Consider the following 24,176-nt stretch of genomic DNA (forward strand, 5'->3'; position numbering starts at 1 on the left):
GATGACAAGGAAGGGAAAATTAGGTTCTTACCTTGATAATTTTCTTTCCTTTAGTCACAGCAGATGAATCCGTGATCCCTCCCTGACTAACTTTAGTTTTTGTACAGATGTTGCATACAGACATTGTGCCTCATCAGGAGTACTTGAAGACAAGCTATCAGAGTTTCTGCATGCTGTTTTTATTGCAGGAGGTTGATAATGTCCCTCCTTTGTTTATTGCCCCGGTTCTGCGGCGTTCCTCTGTGAGGAAAGTTTGTTATATTGCCTTTTTTATTCACTCTGCTTTATGAAATTTCATATACTGAAGGCAGAGGGAGTTGGGCGTCCTGGAACACCATGTGCTTTCATTGTTCTCTATCTCCACCTGCTGGTAGGCGGATACAACCCATCGGTTAATGGATTCATCTGCTGTGACTAAAGGCAAGAAAATTATCAAGGTAAGAGCCTAATTTTCCCTTAACTAAAATCAGAGTTTTTGTGTGTGTGTGTGTGTTTTTTTTTTTTTTTTTAAATCGAGGTAACAAACCTAAAACAGAGGTTCTATTTTTATGCTTTTGTAGTTTGAGAGACTTCCCTTTTTAAGAATTCTGATGCATATGTAAATATGATAGCGATCATTACACATTCATATCCATTTGTGTACGATATGTATGTAGTTTTATCAGATGGGTTCAAGGTGAGAACAGGTAATCAAAAAGTACAATAACATAACTATAATAAAATCACATTAGACACAAATCCTAATAAATAATATATAAAGCTTATATTTTACAGACTTCTATTTCTAAGTACTCTTTTGATTTTATGTAGAAAACAGTAAGAAGGCTTCTACAAGTGCTGACTCCTTGGTTGTGGCTTTTATTTGCAAGGTAGGACTGCTCTTTATTTTTTTGATTTTTGTAGCATTCCATGTATGAAAGCATAAAGTTAATAGTGTTGGCAGTGCTCAGTGTATCATCTCCAGTTCGAGGCTACTCCCAGAGCCCATGCACCAGCTCTGGAGCAGTACAGTTTGAATTTGAAGAGATGCCCTTGTTTGGTACATAGCTTATACCTCTGCCTACCAGGGCTGTGGAATTGTCAGAAGTTGATAAAAATGTACCGACTCAAGAGTCCAGTATCAAAATAAACACAAGCGTGTTTCATTTGACATGGCATTTTTATTTTTTTGTTTAGGTTTTGTTCAAATTTATATCTTGTGGTCTTAGTCCTAATTTTGTACATAAATATTTTATATTTATATATTTAAAAATTCTCTTACTATACGGAGTCGGGGTTGAACAGTAGAAAAATAGGAGGTGGGGGGGGGGGGGGGGGGTCTAAAGCTTGGAGTACTGACTCAGCAGCCCTGCTGCCTAAACAAATTTTTTGTGTAGGGACATGTTCCATTTTTGGAAGAAATATCAATAACTCGGATGGTGAGCCATAGGTACCCTATATGTGATGTGCCAATGTTAAGGTCTCTCTGTCTAAAAACGAGTCAGATAGTACCAAGAGACTATTACAAGGTGGAATTCAAGCTGGTTTTGACTTAGAAAAGTGGTCTAGCAATCGGAATAATGAGAAATTGTAGCTCTGCAATTAGAGAACCCTGCCCTAATCATTACTACTGGTTAAGATGTTCTATAGGAAGTGTGTGAAATGCTCAAATTGTTAAAAGAAGCCACAACATTTGTAAGGTATTGGGGATGAACACAGCCAAGAAATATTTTAGTTTGCTTTTGGATTTCTTTCCAAACTTTCTTTCCCATGTTGTGGGTGTTTTTCCAGCTGGTTTCACACATTTCATTTAATAACCAGAGAGCCTCTTCACGTTCAAGATTGAAGGTAGATTCTACAGTGGCTTTAACATCAGTGACAGCAAATACCACCTTCTTTTAATAAAATGGAGTACATAAGTATTGCCACACTGGGACAGACCAAATGTCCTTCAAGCCCAGCATTCTGTTTCCAACAGTGGCCAATCCAGGTCACAAACACCTGGCAAGATCCCGAAAAAGTTCAATACATTTTATGCTGCGTATCCCAGAAATAGCAGTTGATTTTCCACAAGTCAATTTATTAATGGTCTATGGACTTTTCCTTGAAGAAGCCATCCAGACCTTTTTAAACCCCGCTAAACTAACCGCCTTTGCCACATTCTCTGGCAACAAATTCCAGAGTTTAATTACACATTGAGTGAAGAAAACCTTTTTACGATTCATATTAAATTTACTACGTTGTAGCTTCATCGCATGCCCTCTAGTCCTTGTATTTTTGGAAAGAGTAAACAAACGATTCATGTCTACCCGTTCCACTCTACTCATTATTTTATAGACTTCTATCATATCTCCCCTCAGCAAACTTTGCACAAAGGAGGTAATGTTCTTTCAGCATGACAACAGAAATGCAGTTTACATTGGTTTTTAACCTTGATCAATAAAATAACCTATTGGTTCAAGAAAGAAACCATCTCTGATTTTTGTTGCATGTTCATAGACAAAAGTCATGGCAACATGGCATATAGATATAACCAATTGTTCAGTGGGACGAAGAGTTCTACTTCACAAAAACTGTTATAAAAAGGAGGAAAACTACCTTGGAAGTCAGACACAAATAGCTCTGATCAAACAGAGCATTAATGTTGATTGCACATAGGGGCCCTTTTACTAAGCCGCGTAAGCGTCTACACACGCCCAACATGTACCAAAATGAGTTACCGCCCGGCTACCACATGGCTATTGGTGGTAATTTCATTTTTGGCATGTCTGAAAAATAATTTTTATTTTCAGATGCGTGTAGTTCATTATTGCCCAGTTACTGTGTGAGACTTTACCGCTAGGTCAATTGCTGTAAGGTCTCAGACCCAAAATGGATGCGCGGCAATTTTCATTTTGCCACACATCCATTTTCGGCAAAAATTTTAAAAAGGCATTTTTTACAGGTGCACTGAAAAATGATTCTGCATGCACCCAAAACATGCGTCTACCGCAGGCCATTTTTCAGCGCACATTTGTAAAAGAGCTCCATAGTGACTCCATTTTCATTCATTAGTCAAAAAACCTCCATTTTTTTTTTTGTGTATGTGATAAAACAACCAGTAATTTCAATTGAGCTAAACACAAAAGATTGATATCATGACCAAACATGGTGTTAACTTATGTCTCTACGGCCAGCCATTTCACCTTCTGGCTTCCTCAGGGGACAACTTTATGACGGCATGTAATGGTGTCTCCAAAACAAATGTTATTGCTCGGTATAATGCCTAAAACCCCAAAAAGTAAAATTACTAACATATCAATACACGAAAACTAGTACCCAAATGAAAACTGTTCTCTGTAAACCTTTTTTTTTTTTTTTTTTGTAGTATAATAAAACAGGAGCACCCCCCCCCCCCTCACAGGAATCTGAGATCTGACACCCATCAGCCTTCATTTAAATGTAAAAGCTGCATGAATACTTGTGATTTGTTTTACTTACTATGTTAAAAAGCATTCAAGATTCTCAAAGGAAGCAGTCATTAATCTTACTACAATAGTGAGCTAGCCCTCATGAAATCAATTATTTTTCTAATTTTGTATGTACCACTAGCAGTGGCCTGTCTAAGTAATGTACTTTTTTGTGTTTGTTCATAGACAAATACTTATTACTTTTAGGTTGGTTAAATCGGACTTGAGCAGCAAGCTGGATTTGAACATACTGATGGGGGAAGAACAGGGCACCTTTAATAGCTGTTTCAAAATCAGTGCTTGCATATATAAAAAGGATGGCATAAAAGTAGTAGCAAAATATGATATTTTGCAAATTTTAAGAAATTTTGTGGTTTAATATGGCATGAGGAACTGCTCCCATATTGAATGGGTTAAGGTATGAATATAGAATTGCCATACTGGGTCACACCAAATCAAGGCCAATATTCTGTTTTCAACAATGGCCAATCCAGGTCACAATTCTTTAGACATTTTCTCTAAGCAATTGTCTAAACCAGCTATTCTAATAACTCTTACCATATCCTCTGGCAACAAATTTCAGAGCTTAGCTACACATTAAAACTGAAAACAATTTTTTTGCCCAGCTTGTTTAAATAAACTATGTAGTAACTTCATTGTTCACCCCTTCTATTTTTGTACTTTTGGAAAGAGTAAACAGTTTGTTCCCCATTCTACACCACTCTTAGACCTTTGATCATATCTCACTTCAGCTGGCTCTTCAAGGTGAAGAGCCTTAACCTACTTTAGATTTCTTGTAAGAGTCATTCCGTTTGTTTGGTCTCCTTCCTTTTGCACCTTTTTCTGATTCCACTATATCTGTAATGAGATGGGTGACCAAGATTACACACCATATTATTTTATTTTTATTACATTTGTACCCCGCGCTTTCCCACTCATGGCAGGCTCAATGCGGCTTACATATTATATACAGGTACTTATTTGTATCTGGGGCAATGGAGGGTTAAGTGACTTGCCCAGAGTCACAAGGAGCTGCCTGTGCCTGCAGTGGGAATCGAACCCAGTTCCCCAGGACAAAATTCCACCACTCTAACCATTATTTGAGATGCAGTTGCACAATAGATCAATACAAGAGGGGCATTCTGTTTGCTTTCTTTGTGGTTGCTGCACACTGAGCAGAAGTGTCTTTTTATTTCTCAAAGTAGAGTGTCCTAAGAACATAAGAATAGCCACACTGAGTAAGACCAATGGTCGGTCTAGCCCAGTATCCTGCTTCCAACAGTGGCCAATGCAGGTCACAAGTACCTGGCAGAAACCCAATTAGTTGCAACAGTCCATTCTACCAACCCCAGGGCAAGCAGCGGCTTCCCCACGTTTCTCAATAGCAGACTTTTCCAAACCTTTTTTAAACCCTTAGCACATCCTCCTGCAGCGAGTTCTCCATGGACAGAAGAGTCCCTCAGCCACATTCCCAAAACAGTCTTCCTACATAGTCTAGTATATTTAGGGGCCCTTTTACTAAAGGGAGGTAGGGCTACCTCCGCATTGGTGTGCGGCAAATTGGGCCTACTGCTGGGCTTCTGCAGGAGCCCAGCAGTTGTCCTGGCCTGTGCTGTGTGCCAACTCTGGCGATAGAAAATGGATTTTTATTTTCTAATGCTGGGGGCTTACCCAGTGGTAATCACAGGAGCCCTTACTGCCGTCTCAGTGGGTGGCGGTAAGGGCTTCCCCGGGGAATGGCCATGTGGCAAGTGGTTCACTTACTGCAGGGCCATTTCCTTTAAAAAAAAAAAAAAAAAGCGCCTGTTCTCCGATGACAAGCAGGCTTATCTATTCTCACAAGTGGGTGACTCTGACCTGTGTTGCCCAGTCCGGGATTTATAACAAGTATAAGTAGAGCTTTGTGGAGCGCAAGACATGCTGCACCGTGCATTTGCGCGTGCTTTCCCGCCTACCACAAGAGTGTAGTCTCCTTAGTTCTTTTTCTTCTGCAGTGAGGAGAGGGGATGTTTTTTTACACAGTGCTGGCTCCTAAAGAGCTTTTCCGTGCCTTACGGCTATTTTTTTTTAATCTAAAATTGTTCCTAGTTGTGTAGTCCCCTCCCCCCCCCCCCCCCCCCCGGCTTTTTTTTGTTTGTTTTTGTGTGTGTTGGTCTTTCCTGTGGGTTTTTTTTTTTTTTTTAGTTTTGCCCTGTTTTAAGTTTCCTTTCTTTTTCGTCGTTTGGTCATTTTTAGGCTCACTTTGGCCAGGAATTTTCTTTGTTTTTTAGCCGTTCCTTGCCCCTTTCTCAGGCATTATCACTTCTATTAATTTAGCTGAAGAAATTTTTCCTTCCATGTCTTCGAAGGATCCCAGTGGCTTTAAGTGCTGTACCCGGTGCAGTTGGACGATCTCTGTGAAAAACACCCATTTTTGGTGTCTACAGTGTCTTGGGCCCGACCATAGCCCCACTAACTGTGTTCTGAAGACAGAGGCTTAACAAGAGAAGATTTTTGGAGCCAAATCCAGTTCCTTGACTTCAGCATTGTGGTCAGAGGCGTCTGCATCAATGTTGTGTCGCATCGGGAGCATTGGTAAACATGGCTGCTGCTAGGCCTTTAGACACTAGTGTCCGTGAAGCATTGAGTGGGTCTCCACCTGCCTTGAGGCCTTATGCTGCGCAGGGCCCCCGGGACTGTCCCATCATCAGACCTGACCCCGAGGCGATGTGTGGATTTGATGATGTTCTCATTGGCACCAAGGAGCTTCGGTGACATGCTTTGGGCGAAGGCCAAGAAGCATCGTAATCAGTTGCCCTCGACGCATAGTGCCAGGAAATCCGGGGGGGGGGGGGGGGGTTGAAGGATTCAGTACCCAAGAAGCGTTGACGCGGGGAAGACCACTCCCCCTTCTTACAGGAAGTGCTGATGCATCGGCCTCCCGGCAGCCAAGACCCAGCTACTGCATTGACCCCCAGCAGCTCTGCAACCTGCGCCTGAATTGGCACCCCAGCTTTTCCCGGTGTCAACCCTCAATGAGCGCATCCAGGCCTTGCTTCCTGACTTGCTGGATGGCCTAATGCAACGGTGTGCATTGGCATCAGGAGTGCTTTTGCCTACCCTGCCTACTATTGCGGCCCCGCTTGGCCTTCAGCCGACAGTGTGGCTGCCTGACACCAATGCCATATGCAGCTCTGGTGTCGACTGCCACCTAAGCTGGCATCGGTGGAGGACGCTTCACTGGAGTTGAGGCAGGAACCAACTTCTAGACGCTGTTCTTGAGAGCATGGTTCCTCCATGATGAGGCAGGTTCAGTCTTGACACTCCCATCAGGAGGTATTGTATGACACTGAAGAGGAGTGCTCATGGATTTCAGAAAAGGAGGATCCAAGGCACTTTTCCTCTTATGAGTCATATGGAATTCCCTCTGAACCCTCTCCTCCACCTGAAATGAGTCTCCTCTGAACAGCCTTTTATTCCCTTCTTTTGTTAAGGAAATAGCTGATTTGGCAAGCAGTACCTATTGCTATCTGAGGCGTAGGTACAACCTCTCGGCTCACCAGTCAGTTCAGGCTCAGTCCAAGTGCGCGCGTTCATGTCAACAGTGTGCTCCGGCCCCTGCTGCTCCCCAGTCAGTAAGGGATGAACTTTTGACTGGCTTCAGCAGAGCATAGCTGCAATAAAAGTGTCTGTCCCAGATGACTTGCCGGTTAGAGGAAGGCTGAAGTTTTTCCACGAAAGGTGGCCACTTATAACTTCTTCCAATTGGTGGGTTCTTCAAATAGTCCATCTCAGATGCACACTCATTTGGAATCAAAAACCCCAAAATTTCCCACCGAGATCTCATTCATTCAGCTCTCACCACAGGCAGATACTTGCTGAGGAACTCTGTCCTTCTGAAGGCCCATGCAGTCGAACCTGTTCCACCTGGGGAAGGAGGACAGGAATTCTGTTCCAGGTACTTCTTGTGCACAAAAAGACAGGAAGTGGCCATGCAGCAAGTGTGTACTTAACTGCACAGCTATTGCCTCTTTTCTTCCTTTTACCTGCTACAGTAAAAAGGGTCTTAGTGCATGCATGGCAAATCCATGTGTCGATGCCACCACAGGACCCCTTTTACTGCAGCTTGTTAAAAGGAGCCCTAAATGACTGAGGAAATTAAGTGCATCTATCTATCAATCCATGGTACAACTGTACCAGTACTGTGTGCAGTTCTGGTCACCTTATCTTGGGGGAGTGGGGGGGGGGATGTTGTCACACTTGTAACTTTTTTTAGTTCCTCTGATCTTTTCATCTAGAAAAGGTACAGGAGCTTCAGTTGTAGAATTTTTGTGACATATAAAGTAATCCTGAAAGCTCTTTTTAGACTGGCTTTTAATGAGACCTAATAAGACTTCCTTGTTTTTTGTTTGGGTGTGGGTTTTTTTTTTTTTTTTTTTTTTGCGTGTGTGTGGTTTTTTGACTTGACGGAGATGTCCAGGAAAGTCTGTTAAAACTGTGTTTCTCAGATTGTTTGACAAGTGATTTGGGTTCTTTTTTGTTGGGCTATCTCATTTCCTTCTACTTTGTTTCTGGTTTATTTGTTTTCTCGTTTTGTTTTTAACCTAAATAATATTGGACATATTAATTTGGTTCTGTACACATTATTTGATATCATTTAAAAGGCACGATGTTGAATCGTACAAGTAAGGGGATGGAACATCACCTGTAGGGCTGGAGGCTGAAGAGATCACGACTCTTCAGTTTGGAGAAGAGATGATAGAGGTCTATAAAATCATGAGTGGTAAGAGAACAGCACTAAAACTAGAAAGTAGTAGCCTAATAGAGTAGTTGGGCTGAGAAGAAGGGAAGTCTGGTTCAGATCTCACTGCTGCTCCTTGTGATATTGGACAAGCCACAGAACCCCTCCATTGCCTCGGGTATCAACTTAGATGGTAAGCCAGGGACAGGAAATACCTACTGTACCTGAATGTAACTCAAACGTTGAATTTCTAAAAAGTGTAAGCTAAATCCAGTTCCCTGGGATATATCTAATAAAGCTAATATTACTGCTATGATTTCTATAACACCAATTCAACCAAGTAGTTGTTCAGTATAGTAAACAACCTACTTCAACCCCCACAACAGAACCAGCCTGCCCAGTCTAAACTGAACTGCAATGATTTTGCTGCATACTTTGCTAACAAAAAAAGTCTCCGCCAGGATTTATAGGCAATCCCACCCAGTCCCCAACTAGCCAACCAAGGGTGCACAAACTCGTCCTTTCCTGACAGACAGGTGGGACACTTTTAATCCAATGACAGAGGGAGAGCCTTGACAAAATCCAAAGAGACCTTCGACCAACTAACTGGTGCCTCGATCCATGCTCATCAAAGATATTGCAGAAAGCAAGTATGGGCATTATAGAAAGTGCCACAAAAATTGTGAACACCTCTTTCTAATGGGCAACTACCAACAGCATTAAAAAGGGCAGTGGTTCGCCCTCTGCTGAAGAAAAACAACCTTGACCAGGACAAACTTGAAAGCTACAGGCCAGTATCCAACATTCCTTTTCTAGGGAAACTCGTAGAACAAACAGTCTGTGTTCAACTTAATGATTGTCTAGATCCATGTCAATATGGAATCAGACCCAGTTGTAGAACAGAAATGGTCCTCGTATCCCTACTAGATGATCTTCACAGAAACTGGATCAATGGATTTGCCTTGATGTTAGTACTGCTAGACTTCTCAGCAGCTTTTGACACTGTGTATCATGATATGCTAGCAAGACTTACAGAAACAGGTATCGATGGAACAGTACTTGCCTGGCTCAGATCCTATCTATCAGACAGGCAACAATCCATAGTGTTTGGCAGCAAATCATCACCACCGTGGACACTGACCTGCGGGGTACCACAAGGATCGATACTGTCACCTATTCTGTTCAATATCTACCTTAAGCCTCTAACTGAGCTGATTCGGTCAATGGACACCCAGTTCTACATCTATGCGAATGATGTGCAGCTACTGATACCCATTGAACCTGACTACAGACTTGAATAAACTGATTACCTGTGTAACATCAATTCAGGAATGGGCTAAACACAACAAACTTTGCCTGAACCCAAGTAAAACTGAGCTTCTCTGGGTCCCTAAGTGGATACATACCTGACATCAAAATCCCTTTTGGGAAGTACAAACTCCCCCTCAAATCACAAGTCAGGAACCTTGTAATACAGTTAGATTCAACACTTTCTTTGATTCCCCAAATCCAAGCAACCTTCAAGAGCTGCTTCTACTACTTGCAACGACTATGCTGCCTCTCTCCTTACATCAGTAAGGTAAATCTTATCCCAGTTGTGCATGCCATGGTGGCACCAAGACTGGATTACTGCAGTGCACTATAGAATGGTCTGACTACAAAAGGCCTGCACCAGCTCCAGTTGATTCAGAATGCAGCAGCAAGACTCATAGAAGGTTGCAAGCGACATGACCATATCACACCATTTTTGCAAAAACTTCATTGGCTACCAGTACAATACAGGGTGAAATTTAAAACTCTGATCTTCTTCGGGGCCCTGAAAGGAAATGGCCCTGAGGTACCTGAAATATAGGATGATCCCCCACACACCACCAAGGACACTAAGGTCCTTCCAAGGACTTTCACTAACCACACACTCTCCAAAAGACATTACACAATATGATACCTGCAAGCGAGCCTTCTCCAGAGTAGCCCCCACACTCTGGAATGCACTGCCTTAAAGGCTCCGCTTAACACAAGACTATCTCTACTTCAGGAAGCAGGTTAGTCTCACACACACAAGGAGTGACTCGGGCTGCACGTACTGCAGCAGGACATGTTTATCCATTCCTACCCTAGTTGAGAGAATATTTAACCATTTCTGCATCCTCATGTGCAACTTTCTTTAAATCAGTCACATTACTTTCTAACTCTTTCGACTGTCTTGCCTATCTATATGTTACATCTTTGCTTTACCCTTCACTATCAGTTATAATGCTCTATTACGTATTGTGTTGACGTAAGTAGTATACCATACTTTGTATTTGAATATTTTTACCAAGTAATTACCTATTGCTCATGGTTGACTTATTCTTACTGTGCACTGCCTTGAGTGAATTCCTTCAAAAAGGTGGTAAATCCTAATAAATAAATAAAACACTGCTGGACTATCCAACACTGTATACAAATACATGAGTCCCTGCTCAGCAGTGCTTATCTGTTCAAGGCAGACAGGACAAATAAGGGGTTAGGGACTTATGATGGGAGTGGTTTAAAACATGGACACTGAACAGATGACACAGAAGTTTGAGTTAAAGCAGCCTTAACCCCTTATTCTCCTGTTCAGTGCCCATGTTTTAATCATTCTCATAATAAATATAACTCCCTAATACCTTATTGGTTCTATTTATCCTGAATAGGTTGTAAGCCTGGTCAAGCAGGGTATGTTTATTACATGACAGTGTTAAACTAATTGAAGGTAGAATATTTCTCATAATCCAAAATGTAATTGTACACCTAGTTACCCAAATATGTTATGAAAGCAGTTAACTAAAGTCTTTTAAACTTAGCTGTGTTTCTGGAGGAAAGGTCAATAAACCGTTACTGGTCAGGCAGATTGCTGCTTTTCCCTGAATATAAGTAACGAGGAAAGGATTGATTCTTTGTGATCCTGCTGGATTTTTACCCAAATTGGCCACTATTGGAACTTATTATCCTATTTACCAGGTTAGCAGGAGCTAGGGCTGCAGTGGAGTACATTATGGTAGACGCAGCTTACTTTAACAGATTTAAGAAGGCTGAACTCAGAACTAGACTATAAAGGTTTGTAGCATTTCTGTGTTCTGAGCATTTTTCCTTTGTTTTGTTCACAGCTCCATCCAAAGAAAGGAAACTTTCTGGTTGTCAAAGCTAAAGAACTTGGCCTTCCAGTGTAAGTGCAGTGTTGTTTGCATGTCACTTTAAAGTGATTTGTTCTGCTAGTAGTAGTGTTTAACGGAATAATTATTCTGCGTTTGTATGCCTTTTAATGCTTGCAGAGGTACCAAAGCCATTGTCCCAATAGTTGCTGCTGTCAAAGCTGGAAAAAGTGTTGTCTTTGAAGGAAAAGAGGTAAAGCATATTGTGTTTTTAGTGGGGTCTGACAGACTTAAAGATCTCAATATGTATACTTTAGTTGAAAGGTGGGTGGCCTGCCAGTGGAGGCAGTAGGAAGTAAGACTGAAATTCAAGAAAGCTTGGGACAAGTATATAGGATGTCTGAGGGAGAGGAAGGGATTGTAGATGGTATGGATGGGCAGACTGTATAATGTCATATAGTGGCCATTTGCCTCTACTTAAATGTACACAGAGAAACATCATATAACCTCAAAAGTTTCTCATACTGGCACAAAAGTATTTTTATATACATGACTATAGTTCTGTGAAGTGCATACCAAGATATTTTAACTGTTAGATTCAACACTTCCTTTTGAAGAAAAGGGGAAAAATGCCTCAGCAGAAAGCCCAACCATCCTCCCGAAAAAGACGTTGAAAAATAACATGGGTGGAAAGAAATCAATGGGCTGTTTGATCCTCACAGGCTCCAAAAAACCCCCCTTCTAACTCAAAAATCTGTAATGTAAAAATGCTGACTTCACAGAACTGACTTAAAGTGGATCCCCAAACATGAAAACAATTTTTACTTAATTATCAAATAGAGCAGGAAATGTGCAAGAGGTCAGTCCGTCACACCAACTTTGGCCAGAGTTTCACAATCAGCTGTCTCAAGGCGTGGAGGACCACTAATATGAGGCACATTTAGCCTTAATATAAGGGGATCACCAGCCATTATTATATTATAATATTATCACCATTATATGGTGATCCCCTTATATTAGGGCTATATATATATATATATATATATATATATATATATAATATAAAACTTTTGAGGTTATATAGTATTGATACTCTTGAATCTTTTTTGTGATATACACAGAGAAACATTAAACAGTTATTGGACAGAAAAGTAAACAGAATGATATAAAGCTGGTATGTGAAGTGTGACCTTGTTTACTCAGTACATCCTATGGGGGATAACAACTTACAGGATGCTTAGAGGAATTTTCAGAAAGTGTTAAGTTAAAAAACATATATATTTCTGCTTGTAATGTCCAAAAAAGTGTCGCAGCTTTGATTTCCTTTTCTATTATGACTGTGAGATGGACATTTTTGCACTGAAAATGTCCAAAATGAATAGCCATTTTCCTAAGTGAAACATCCAACTTTTGAATGACAAAAAAAAAAAAAAAAAACCCTCAAAAATGCTTGTCTGGCACTTTGAAAGATTTGGCCACAGACATCTCTGCAGAACAGTGGAGTAGTGGAGTGGATTGTAAACCAAGGGACAGAGGTTCAAACCCTACTATATTTTGAAAATATGATTCCTCCAGGACCTGAAAAATACCTACTGTACCTGAATATGCCACTTCAATAGCCTTTAGGTACAGTAAGTATCTGTTTCTTGAAGGCTCTAACTCTAAGAAATTGGGACTCGAATCTGGGTCCCTTGGTTTACAGTTCACTGTACTAGCCACTAGACTGCTACTCTGACCTGCTTGTTGCTTTGTTCATAATGGCCATAATATCTGCAGCTGACATAGAGCCTGGTTTTCCTTCAGTTCCACTTTCAGGGGAGAGGGGGGGGGGGGGGGGGGGGGGAGACAGAACCACTGGGGGATTATGGAGGGGGTCATGCCTTAATCAATTAGAGCAACATTTTGTAGCTTAGATGTGACTGAAGCAGGTCTAGATAAAACCATCCTTTTTAGACATGAGTTTCTTCCCATTCAAAAATCCCTGTTGGACATCTTACTTTTGGGTCCTCCCTAGTCCCGCCCATAACACACCCCATTGCTATTTGGACAAACTGCAGTGTGAAACATTCAGATTCTGACTTTACATCCAAAATCAGGATTTGGATGTTTGGGTTTTTTTAGGCATTTATCTGCTTTGAAAATGAACACCTTAGTTACTTTGTTTCAGATTTTGCCTGAAGAAGTTTGTACTCCAATGGAACCAGGTTCTGTTTTCATAGTCCTGGAATGTCCTAATGAAGCTTTTGTGGATTCCATCTGTGAGAATGAGATGCTGACCAGGTACTCATCTTTTTCTCATAGCATTACACATCATTCTTCATCGGAGAACTGTGTGTGGCCTCTACATCTGCTTCCTGTCCAGTATTGATCAGGGAGTCATCATATTAGGCCTTTGTCCAGTTGTGTTCTCCAAATCCTTTTCTTAAAGGAACTCGGTAACCTTTCTATAGTGGCTAACAATAGGGTCTGCTTCATCCAGTGTTTTATTCTAAACTGACCACTCTTGTAAGAGCAGTAGTTTCTTTCAAGATGCCCATTGCATCCTCTTATCAGTTGGCTTGAGGAGCAGAAATTGGGCTAGGTTATTAAACACAGAAATCTCCAGCATGGCAGCATTGCCACTGAAGTAGCAGGATGGCATTCTGGTCACTTACATGTAGGTTCAATGGCTTTGATGCTCGGTAGTACACTGAGCTAGTTTGGTGCTCAGAGCTTGTTTTAGCATTATCTATGCAGGTTCTCAGCAGGAAGCCTTATTCCCTTCGCATTGTCTGCCTCTTCTCCACAGGGAGGCAATAATTAGATCCTTGCCTCCAGATTTTGCATATTCCCAAACATCCATTTAATGTATGCTTTTTGAATTAGTCTGAGTAGTTGATGACCCTTCTCATGTGCCCAGAGGAGCTTTGTTCAAGAGCAGTACTGGTTTGGCCTCTCCTCTGGGCCATTTTTGCCATAGATCTCCTCCTCCTCCTCCTGAAGCTCTGTTTGTCAGTGCTTGTCTCTTCCTGAGACAACTTCTTGCACGTCATTTCCCTTGGAACATGGTTCTGAAATCGAAACTATTTGCAGGAAAAAACATGGTCAGAATTCCATTTTTCTAGTCCTACATGAGTTTTAAAATGACTTGTATGCAGTTGTAGAAGATGCTAGATATGCATCCAGTTTATTATTCAAGATAAATTAGGTAGACTCCCATAATCTAATGTATGCTGCTGAAGAGTGCTGAATAGAGAATGACACGGGAGTGGGTAATCGCGGTAATCTGCAGTAAAAACGCAGAAATGGAGAAAATTTTCAAAGTTTTACCATGGGTGCAAAAATAGGTTATTTCCCCACCTTGCAGGAGCAGTAATAATCCCTGCACCCGCGGTACAACAGACGCCTACCCATGGGTGTAGTTTTTTTTGGGGGGGGGGCATTGCCCCTCCAAACGCAGGGCTGACACTACGCACGCAGCTCTTCCCGCCTTCAGCTCCCAGACAGGCTTCCTCTTCGTTTGTTCCTGCCCCCCCCCTCACGCGTTTAAACCTTTTATTTTCCTCGCAGCGACGGCAGTGAAGCACACAACACAGTGGGCTCGCCTCCAGCCTTTCCCTTTCCTCACTCGGTGTCCTGCCTTCTTCCGATGATGTATTTCCTGTTTCCACGAGGGCAGGACACTGTGTGAGGGAAGGGAAAGGCTGGAGGTGAGCCCGCTGTGTTGTGTGCTTCACTGCCGTTGCTGGAGGAAAATAAAAGGTTTAAACGCGCGGGGGAGGGGGGCAGGAAGGAACGGAGAGGAAGGCTGTCGGGGAGCTGAGGGGAGGGCAGGAAGAATCGCTGGAGATGGATGGGAGGGGAGAGAAGAGATCGCTGGAAGTGGAGAACAGGAGAGAGGAGAATTGCTGGACGTGTAGAGGAGGGAAAGGGAGAGGAGAATTGCTGGACATGGGTGGATGGAGAGAGGACAATTGCTGTACATGGATAGATGAATGGAGAGGGCAGAGGAGAATGAAGAGTTGCTGGACATGGATGGATGGAGGGGGGAGCGCAGGGGAGAGAGGAGAATTGCTGGACATGGATGAATGGAGGGGGCAGGGGAGAGAGCAAATTTGCTGGATATGGATGGATGAAGGAGATGGCAGGGGAGAATGGAGATTTGCTGGACATGGATGGATGGAGGTATGGGCAGGGAAGAGAGGATAATTGCTGGACATGGATGGATGGAGGGGGCAGGGGAGAGAGCAAATTTACTGGATGTGGATGGAGGAGAGGGCAGGGAAGAATGGAGAGTTGCTGGACATGGATGGATGGAGGGGAGAAGTCAGGAAGGAGATGCACATGGATGGAGGGAAGAGAGGAGAAATGCTGGACATGGATGGAGTGGAGGACAGGGAAGAGAGGAGAAATGTTGGACAAGGATAGAGGGAAGGAAAGCACCAGACTTTGTGGAGGGGGAGAGGGAGGGAAAGTGACACCGGACCTTGGAGGGAGGGAAGAAGGGAGAGAGAGTGACACGATCTTGCAAGGGGGAAGGAAGGGCATGGGGTATAGGGCCTTGGAAGCAAGGGAATGAAAGAGAGAAACAGATGGAGCTGGGGACTGATAGGGTGATAAGATTCAGTGGAGGGTAGATGAGGGCTAATAGGATGGGAATGAGGGCTAAGGAAGTGGGTGAAAAAGATAGGTGTTTAGGAGACTGGATATTATGTGTGAGAGAGAGGGAGCAATTGTAAAAGCTAGTAGGTAGATGAGAAGTGAAACGAGACTAAGGTGAGAGAGAGGGAGATAAACACAAATTAAGAGGGGGGGGGGAGGACATGAAATGAAAGGTCACTGCCAGACAGATGTAGAGAAGGAAAGGACAAAGGCAAGAGGAGAGAGAAGAAATGGAAACACATGGAAAAGAATTTAGAGAAGACGGACACGTGGAAAAGAGACTGGGACCAGCCCAATTAGAAAAATAAAGTGCTCGGACAACAAAGGTAGAAAAGAGATATTTTTATTTAATACTTTTTAAGGACTGAGATGTACCTGCTTTGTGAAATGTACGTCTCTTCTATTTTTGTAGTTTGCAGAGTGCAGGAGAAAATACATTTCTGTTTCTCTTTTTACCTGGCTTTCTTGAGGGAGATCTCTATTTCATTTTTTCTGTGGTTCCCTGTTTTGTATAGTGAGAAAAGAATTAAATGTGCTTGGAGTTGTAGAATTATTAGAAAAATTAGTGCTCATTATTGCTTATGTGAATGGATATTCCATCACTGTTTCATTATTGCTTGCCAGACCAGTCCAGTATTACATTTTAAGGGCATTTGTTTTAATTTGTGTATGCAGTCCTTAAATGCACATGATTTTGCTTTTTAAATCCAAAGGTAATCAATAGAAATCAAACAAATCCAAAGGTAAATCTTAAGTGTGGTTAAACAGCGAGCCTTCTGTGGATAGGGACAGAGTTTGTGGGGACTCGGCGGGGACAAACTTTGTCCCCGCGTCATTCTCTAGTGCTGAAAGCTTTTTTTTTTTTTTTTTCCTTTTGTTCTGTACAACTTGTAACCTATAACACTTTATCTCCTCTATTGCAAAAACTCAAAGCAATTTACAAACAGATTAAAACAGAATATACAAGTGCATCAAACAGTTTTAAATGTATTAATACAGACCATTCTCACTACGCTAGTAAATCATCATCTATAAGCTTGCCTCCATAATCATGCCTTAGCCCCTGCTTAAATGCAGATATTTTCTTTTGTGGCATAACACCTCAGGACCGACACCTCAGCGGTGACTCATTTCACATGAGTCTCTCAATCATGGCTTACCTAGCCTCTTCATTGGTTCAGTAACAGGGTTTGGTTTACACTTATAAATAGATTTTATAAACAATACTTTATTTGAAGAAAATCAGTAAAAACTTTAATATGTTAATATAATAGCAGATAGCACTTATTTTTAATCACAGACCGACTGACATTGGCCACGTTTTGCTACTGCATCAGGGAAGGTCCTTAAACGTAGACTCTGAGACCCTGGGAAGAAGGACACCACCTTGCAGCGTATGCCTTCACAGCCAATGTTTAAGGACCATTCCTGATGAAGTAATGAAACATGGCCAATGTCGGTCAGTCTGTTAATTTTCTTTCCTCAAATCCTGTTAGACCGATCCTGGTCCTGCCCTGAAAGAGTATAGTTTTGGGTGGGAGAGGGAAAGCTGAGTTTAGCCAGCTCTCTCCCTGTATTCTAAAGTAGAGAGTCTCAACATAGTCTTAAGGATACTCCTAGGCAGTCAGGTTTTCAGGTCACCAATAATGAATATGCATGAGAGAAGAATGCATACAGTGGAGGTAGTGATGCATGTTTATCAAATGCATATTCATTTCAGATAGCCTGACAACCTGTCTGCCCAGGTGTGGCCTGAGGATTGGGTTCACCCAAAGTATAAATACATTGCAAAAGCTCTCAACTACTCCTACCTCAGATGTTTGCAACGTGGTATGCAAGTTTGTGAGTTGGCTTTTTTCTGCTGCTTTTCTATTTGCATACTGCAGAATTCAGACTGCACCAGTCCATGTACTGGTGATGTTGCTGAAGATTTCTGTTCTCTACTTCCATCTTCTGAAAAGAGGACACAACCCATTTGTCTGGGGCTGGTCTAGCAGGTTTCAAGGAAAGAAAACCAATAGGTATTAATAAATTTCACCTTATCCTAAGATGGTTCTAGCCTACTAGATTAGCTAAAAAACAGCTTAACTGGCCAAAGGTTTTTGACTGGCTAACTGAGAACTACCTGTTTGAAAATAGGCTCCTTAGCCACCTACTTCTCTAGAGTTTACTCGCTAGATAGGGCTTGATACTCTTGCATCTCAATCTGCATGGGGAAGATAACTGGTTGTAAGGCACAAGGAATCCATGCTTTGCTCTTTTATCTGTCACCATATGAAAGCTAGAGAGGTTTTTTTTTTTTTTTTTTTTTTTTTCTTATAGACTAGCCAATGAACATTTTACAGCTGGAATGTAAGCTCACTACTACCACGATTGTAGAACCCTATGAAAGTAATCGTGCTCCAAGGCTATATTTCAGAATAATTTTTTTTCCCTAGGTATCAGGAAGGCAAATCAGAAAATCCTGTAGCCTTGGTTGTCCATATAACTCCTGAATCTGTTCTCCAGAATAACACTTACAAGCAGTGGATGGAAAGGTATGGTTGCATATATTTAAAAGATTCTAAAAACTTAATGTAATTTGTATTTTGTCTTAATTGGATGAGAGAATTTTCAGAGAGCCCATGCTTGCCAGTTTTTAAAGGGAAATTCCTTACAGACCTTTTACCTTTTGAAAATTAAGCTGCAGTGGTTTTGATTTACCTGCATTCTGTGCAGTTGAAAAATTTTGTGGGGGAAACATGCTGGAGTTTTTACAATTCAAATCGTTTGGCTTAACAGACTTCCAATGAATCCTTACAAACCAACAGTCTGTCGTTATACTACATGAAATATTGGACTGTTTGCCCAGTTTGCAAATAGTTATCTATTAAAGAGGAAAGACTTCAGATTAGCAGCACTGTTTAATTGTAATGTACAGCTGCAGCTTTTTCCATCATTAGTCAAAAAAAGAACCCCTCCTATCTAATTTTCAAAATTTTTAATTTTCTATAAATTTTTCTTAATATGTTAAAAATTACTTCATCAAAAAGATTACTTACCTTGAAACAGAAGCAATTTCCGCTTAATTTCAGATCCTGATATTTTCCTTTTGGCGCTACTTTTTCAGACTTTCTGCCAGAGCAGTTTAATTTGTAGACACGTCCCGCACTCTGCCACTCGCATGCTCGCTTTGCAGAGCTTCTCAATATTAGCGAACATGTAGAAATTCACCATTGTGGAAACTGCCTTGCTGACATTATTCTCGGCGTCTCTGCTATAAAGAATGTCGCTCTGCCAAATGTCTTGGTAGATCTCAAATAGGACGCCGAGACATTTGGCAGAGTGACTTTCTTTATTTTATTTGTTACATTTGTATCCTACCTTTTCCCACTTATTAGTAGGCTCAAAGTGGCTTTATAACAGAGATGCTGAGAATGTCAGCACAGCAGTTCCCACAATGGTGAATACTGTTTACCCATGGAAATACCTTTTGAAAACTGTCTCCATAAGGTCCCAATGAGTCTTTTTCGTCTTAATAGTAGTAAAATGAGTAGGGTTGAATTTTTTTGTTTTTTTTTTCTTTGGGGGCTGTCTGTTAAATTTTTGATTTTTGTATGTGTCCAGGAGGCACTGTTGCTTCCAAAAATATGGATTAGATGTTCAGAATGATTTAACAGGGCAGAAGATGCTCTTGCTTAGTTAAATTGTGATGAGCAGGCCATCCCCAGATTTTCAGTGGCACTTAACCTACGCAAGGGTGCTGAAAATCTGGTGTGACCTACCGTAGCATCTGAGCAGCACCAGGATTTACCTGGTGAGCAGAGAGATTCAGCTGGCTAAAGCCCAAGCACTTGGTATCAATCTGAATATTGCCAGTATCCGAATAAGTTCAGTGACTACCTGTGACTAGATATTCCATGGCAGTGCTTGACTTAGGCCCAGCATAGAATTGTGTCAGTGCTTTTGAAAACGTCTACTGCTGCTACATGAATATTAAGGGTTGTATTTTTTTTTTAAGCTAACATTGTTTTCTCCGAGGACAAGCAGGCTGCTTGTTCTCACGACTGGGTGACGTCCGCGGCAGCCCCCACCAACCGGAAAAGGATTCGCGGGACGGTCGGCACGCAGGGCACGCCCACCGCGCATGCGCGGCCGTCTTCCAGCCCGTGCGCGACCGCTCCCGCCAGTTCCTTTTTTTCCGCGTCTGGAGAGAGTCGTGCTTTGCCGCTCTCTCTGCTTTCAGCCGCCGGAAAGTCGATCGCGTTTACACGGATCGTTGTTTTTTCTATTTAATTTTTTGTTACCGCCGGTTTCCCTTTTCTTTTTCAAAAAAAAAAAAAACCTGAGCGTGTGGAGCACGCGCTCCCTTTTTCCCTCGTTTCCAGCGGGGACGCCGCGTTGCGGCCTAGTGGCCGCACGGTCGTTTTCCTTTTCGAGGTGTGATTTTCGCCACCATTGACGACTTTGACTTCGCCGACGCGATTTTTCCGTCGATGTCCTCGAAGGTCCCGAGTGGATTTAAAAAGTGTGGTCGCTGCGGCCGGCCGATCTCGCAGACCGACACCCACGCTTGGTGCCTCCAGTGCCTCGGGCCGGAGCACAATATCAAGTCGTGTTCCCTGTGTCTCGGTCTCCGGAAACGGACTCAAGTTGCGAGGCAAGTTCTGCGGGACCGTCTTTTTGGAACTTGCGCCGGCCCCTCGACGTCGACCTCGACGGCATCGGTATCGACGCCCGGTCCTTCGGTACCGGTATCGATGCCCGAGACATCGGCACCGATGGCATCGACCCCAGGAGAACAGGTCCCGTCGGCCCGCCGGTCCGCCGGCGAGGGTTGAGGTGAGCGGCCGCGTGGGCAGTCGGCCCCGGTCACTCCCTCAGCCCGTGGTCCACGGGACCGAACCCTGTCTGACCCGGCTCCTCGAGACCGAGGGGGATCGTCCTCCTCCTCCTCCATACCTCCCGGCGCCGGTGACGCGCATCGAAAGAAGGACAAGAAGCGTCGTCACCGGTCGCCCTCGGTGCATCCGGACATCGGAGAGGAGGCGACGCCGAAGCGTCATCGCCGAGAGGAGAGGTCCCCGTCGGTTGTGGAGGTACCGACGCGTCAGGGTTCTGGCACCTCGGTGCCGTCTCCTGGCCCCCATCAGCTTCTGGCACCGACACCCCTACCGGCCCCACCGCCTTTCCCGGCAGCGGGCCTGGACGAGTGCCTCAGAGCCATCCTTCCGGGGATCCTGGAAGGGCTGATGCGCCAGGCTGTGCCGGCGCCGGGGGTGCTTGCGCCCTCGGCGCCGATGTCTGTGGCGCCGGCGAGCTCTAGCCCGGCGCCGGGGCTGTTGACACCGCCGCCGCTTGCGGCGCCGGTCTCGACCGCCACGCAGGTGGAGTCCCCGTCGACGTCGATGGAGGGAGCTCCATCCCCGCCGACGCGGGAGTCCACCGCTCGACGACACCGAGACCTCGGTGCCTCGACGTCGAGCCGGGCCCGGTTCAGGACTCAGCTACATGAGCTTATGTCCGATACCGAGGATGAGGCCTCGTGGGGGGAAGAGGAGGACCCTAGATATTTCTCCTCAGAGGAGTCTACGGGCCTTCCCTCGGACCCCACGCCTTCACCGGAGAGGAAGCTCTCACCTCCTGAGAGTCTCTCCTTTGCCTCCTTTGTGCGGGATATGTCTATTAGCATTCCCTTTCCCGTGGTCTCTGTGGAAGAGCCGAGGGCCGAGATGCTCGAGGTCCTCGACTATCCATCACCACCTAGAGAGTCCTCCACGGTGCCGCTGCACAATGTCCTCAAGGAGACACTGCTTCGGAACTGGGTGCGACCGTTAACTAACCCCACCATTCCCAAGAAAGCAGAGTCCCAGTACAGGATCCACTCTGACCCAGAGTTAATGCGGCCCCAATTGCCCCATGACTCGGCGGTCGTGGATTCTGCTCTCAAGAGGGCACGGAGTTCGAGGGATACCGCCTCGGCGCCCCCGGGGCGGGAGTCTCGCACTCTGGACTCGTTTGGGAGGAAGGCCTACCAATCCTCCATGCTCGTGACCCGCATCCAGTCATACCTGCTCTATATGAGCATCCACATGCGGACTAATGTGCAACAACTGGCGGACCTGGTCGATAAGCTCCCGCCGGAGCAGTCCAGGCCTTATCAGGAGGTGGTCAGGCAGCTGAAGGCGTGCAGAAAGTTCCTGTCCAGGGGTATCTATGACACCTGTGACGTGGCATCTCGTGCTGCGGCCCAAGGTATAGTGATGCGCAGGCTCTCATGGCTGCGTGCCTCTGACCTGGACAACCGCACCCAGCAGAGACTGGCCGACGTCCCTTGCCGGGGGGATAACATTTTTGGTGAGAAGGTCGAGCAGATGGTGGACCAACTGCATCAGCGGGAAACCGCTCTCGACAAGCTCTCCCACCGGGCGCCTTCAGCATCCACCTCAGCAGGTGGACGTTTTTCCCGGGCCCGGCAGGCTGCACCCTATTCTTTTGCAAAGCGTAGGTACAACCAGCCGGCCCGAAGGCCTCGTCAGGCACAGGGACAGCCCCAGCGCGCTCGTTCCCGTCAACAGCGTGCGCCTAAGCAGCCCCCTGCGCCTCCACAGCAAAAGCCAGGGACGGGCTTTTGACTGGATCCACGGGAACATAGCCTCCCTCAAAGTGTCCGTACCGGACGATCTGCCGGTCGGGGGGAGGTTAAAATTTTTTCACCAAAGGTGGCCTCTCATAACCTCCGACCAGTGGGTTCTCCAAATAGTGCGGTGCGGATACACCCTGAATTTGGCCTCCCTGCCTCCAAATTGTCCTCCGGGAGTTCAATCCTTCAGCTCCCATCACAAGCAGGTACTTGCAGAGGAACTCTCCGCCCTTCTCAGCGCCAATGCGGTCGACCCCGTACCACCCGGGCAGGAAGGGCAGGGATTCTATTCCAGGTACTTCCTTGTGGAAAAGAAAACAGGGGGGATGCGTCCCATCCTAGACCTGAGAGGCCTGAACAAATTCCTGGTCAAAGAAAAGTTCAGGATGCTTTCCTTGGGCACCCTTCTGCCAATGATTCAGAAAAACGATTGGCTATGTTCCCTGGATTTAAAGGATGCATATACTCACATCCCGATACTGCCAGCTCACAGACAGTATCTCAGATTCCGCCTGGGCGCACGGCACTTTCAGTACTGTGTGCTGCCCTTTGGGCTCGCCTCCGCCCCAAGAGTGTTTACAAAGTGCCTCGTGGTGGTGGCGGCGTACCTACGCAGGCTGGGAGTGCACGTGTTCCCATATCTCGACGATTGGCTGGTCAAGAACACCTCGGAGGCAGGAGCCCTCCGGTCCATGCAGTGCACTATTCAACTCCTGGAGCTGCTGGGGTTTGTGATAAATTACCCAAAGTCCCATCTCCAGCCAACCCAGTCTCTGGAATTCATAGGAGCTCTGCTGAATACCCAGACGGCTCAGGCCTTCCTTCCCGAAGCGAGGGCCAACAACCTCCTGTCCCTGGCTTCGCAGACCAGAGCGTCTCAGCAGGTCACAGCTCGGCAGATGTTGAGACTTCTGGGTCATATGGCCTCCACAGTTCATGTGACTCCCATGGCTCGTCTTCACATGAGATCTGCTCAATGGACCCTAGCTTCCCAGTGGTTCCAAGCCACCGGGAATCTAGAAGATGTCATCCGCCTCTCCACCAGTTGCCGCACTTCACTGCTCTGGTGGACCATCCGGACCAATTTGACCCTGGGACGTCCATTCCAAATTCCGCAGCCCACGAAGGTGCTGACGACGGATGCATCTCGCCTGGGTTGGGGAGCTCATGTCGATGGGCTTCACACCCAGGGTCTGTGGTCCCTCCAGGAAAAGGATCTGCAGATCAACCTCCTGGAGCTCCGAGCGATCTGGAACGCGCTGAAGGCTTTCAGAGATCGGCTGTCCTGCCAATTTATCCAAATTCGGACAGACAATCAGGTTGCAATGTATTACGTCAACAAGCAGGGGGGCACCGGATCTCGCCCCCTGTGTCAGGAAGCCGTCGGGCTGTGGCGCTGGGCGTGCCAGTTTGGCATGCTCCTCCAAGCCACATACCTGGCAGGCGTAAACAACAGTCTGGCCGACAGACTGAGCAGAGTCATGCAACCGCACGAGTGGTCGCTCCATTCCAGAGTGGTACGCAAGATCTTCCGAGACTGGGGCACCCCCTCGGTGGACCTTTTCGCCTCTCAGACCAACCACAAGCTGCCTCTGTTCTGTTCCAGACTTCAGACACACGGCAGGCTAGCGTCGGACGCCTTTCTCCTC

The 24,176-nt window shown here is 44.9% G+C and overlaps 1 protein-coding gene across 1 annotated transcript in view; it reads left to right on the forward strand.

Moving 5' to 3' along the window:
* The window catches only part of ELAC2 (elaC ribonuclease Z 2), a 146,847-nt gene that overhangs the window by 57,851 nt on the left and 64,820 nt on the right, over nt 1-24,176 (forward strand). Inside the window, exons 7-11 of the mRNA XM_030208002.1 lie at nt 811-869; nt 11,280-11,338; nt 11,445-11,517; nt 13,432-13,544; nt 18,344-18,442. Coding sequence (XP_030063862.1) covers nt 811-869; nt 11,280-11,338; nt 11,445-11,517; nt 13,432-13,544; nt 18,344-18,442 — 403 coding nt within the window. The remainder of the gene's footprint in view (nt 1-810; nt 870-11,279; nt 11,339-11,444; nt 11,518-13,431; nt 13,545-18,343; nt 18,443-24,176) is intronic.

The sequence above is a fragment of the Microcaecilia unicolor genome, chromosome 6 (genome assembly GCF_901765095.1).
Source record: "Microcaecilia unicolor chromosome 6, aMicUni1.1, whole genome shotgun sequence".
NCBI lineage: Eukaryota > Metazoa > Chordata > Amphibia > Gymnophiona > Siphonopidae > Microcaecilia > Microcaecilia unicolor.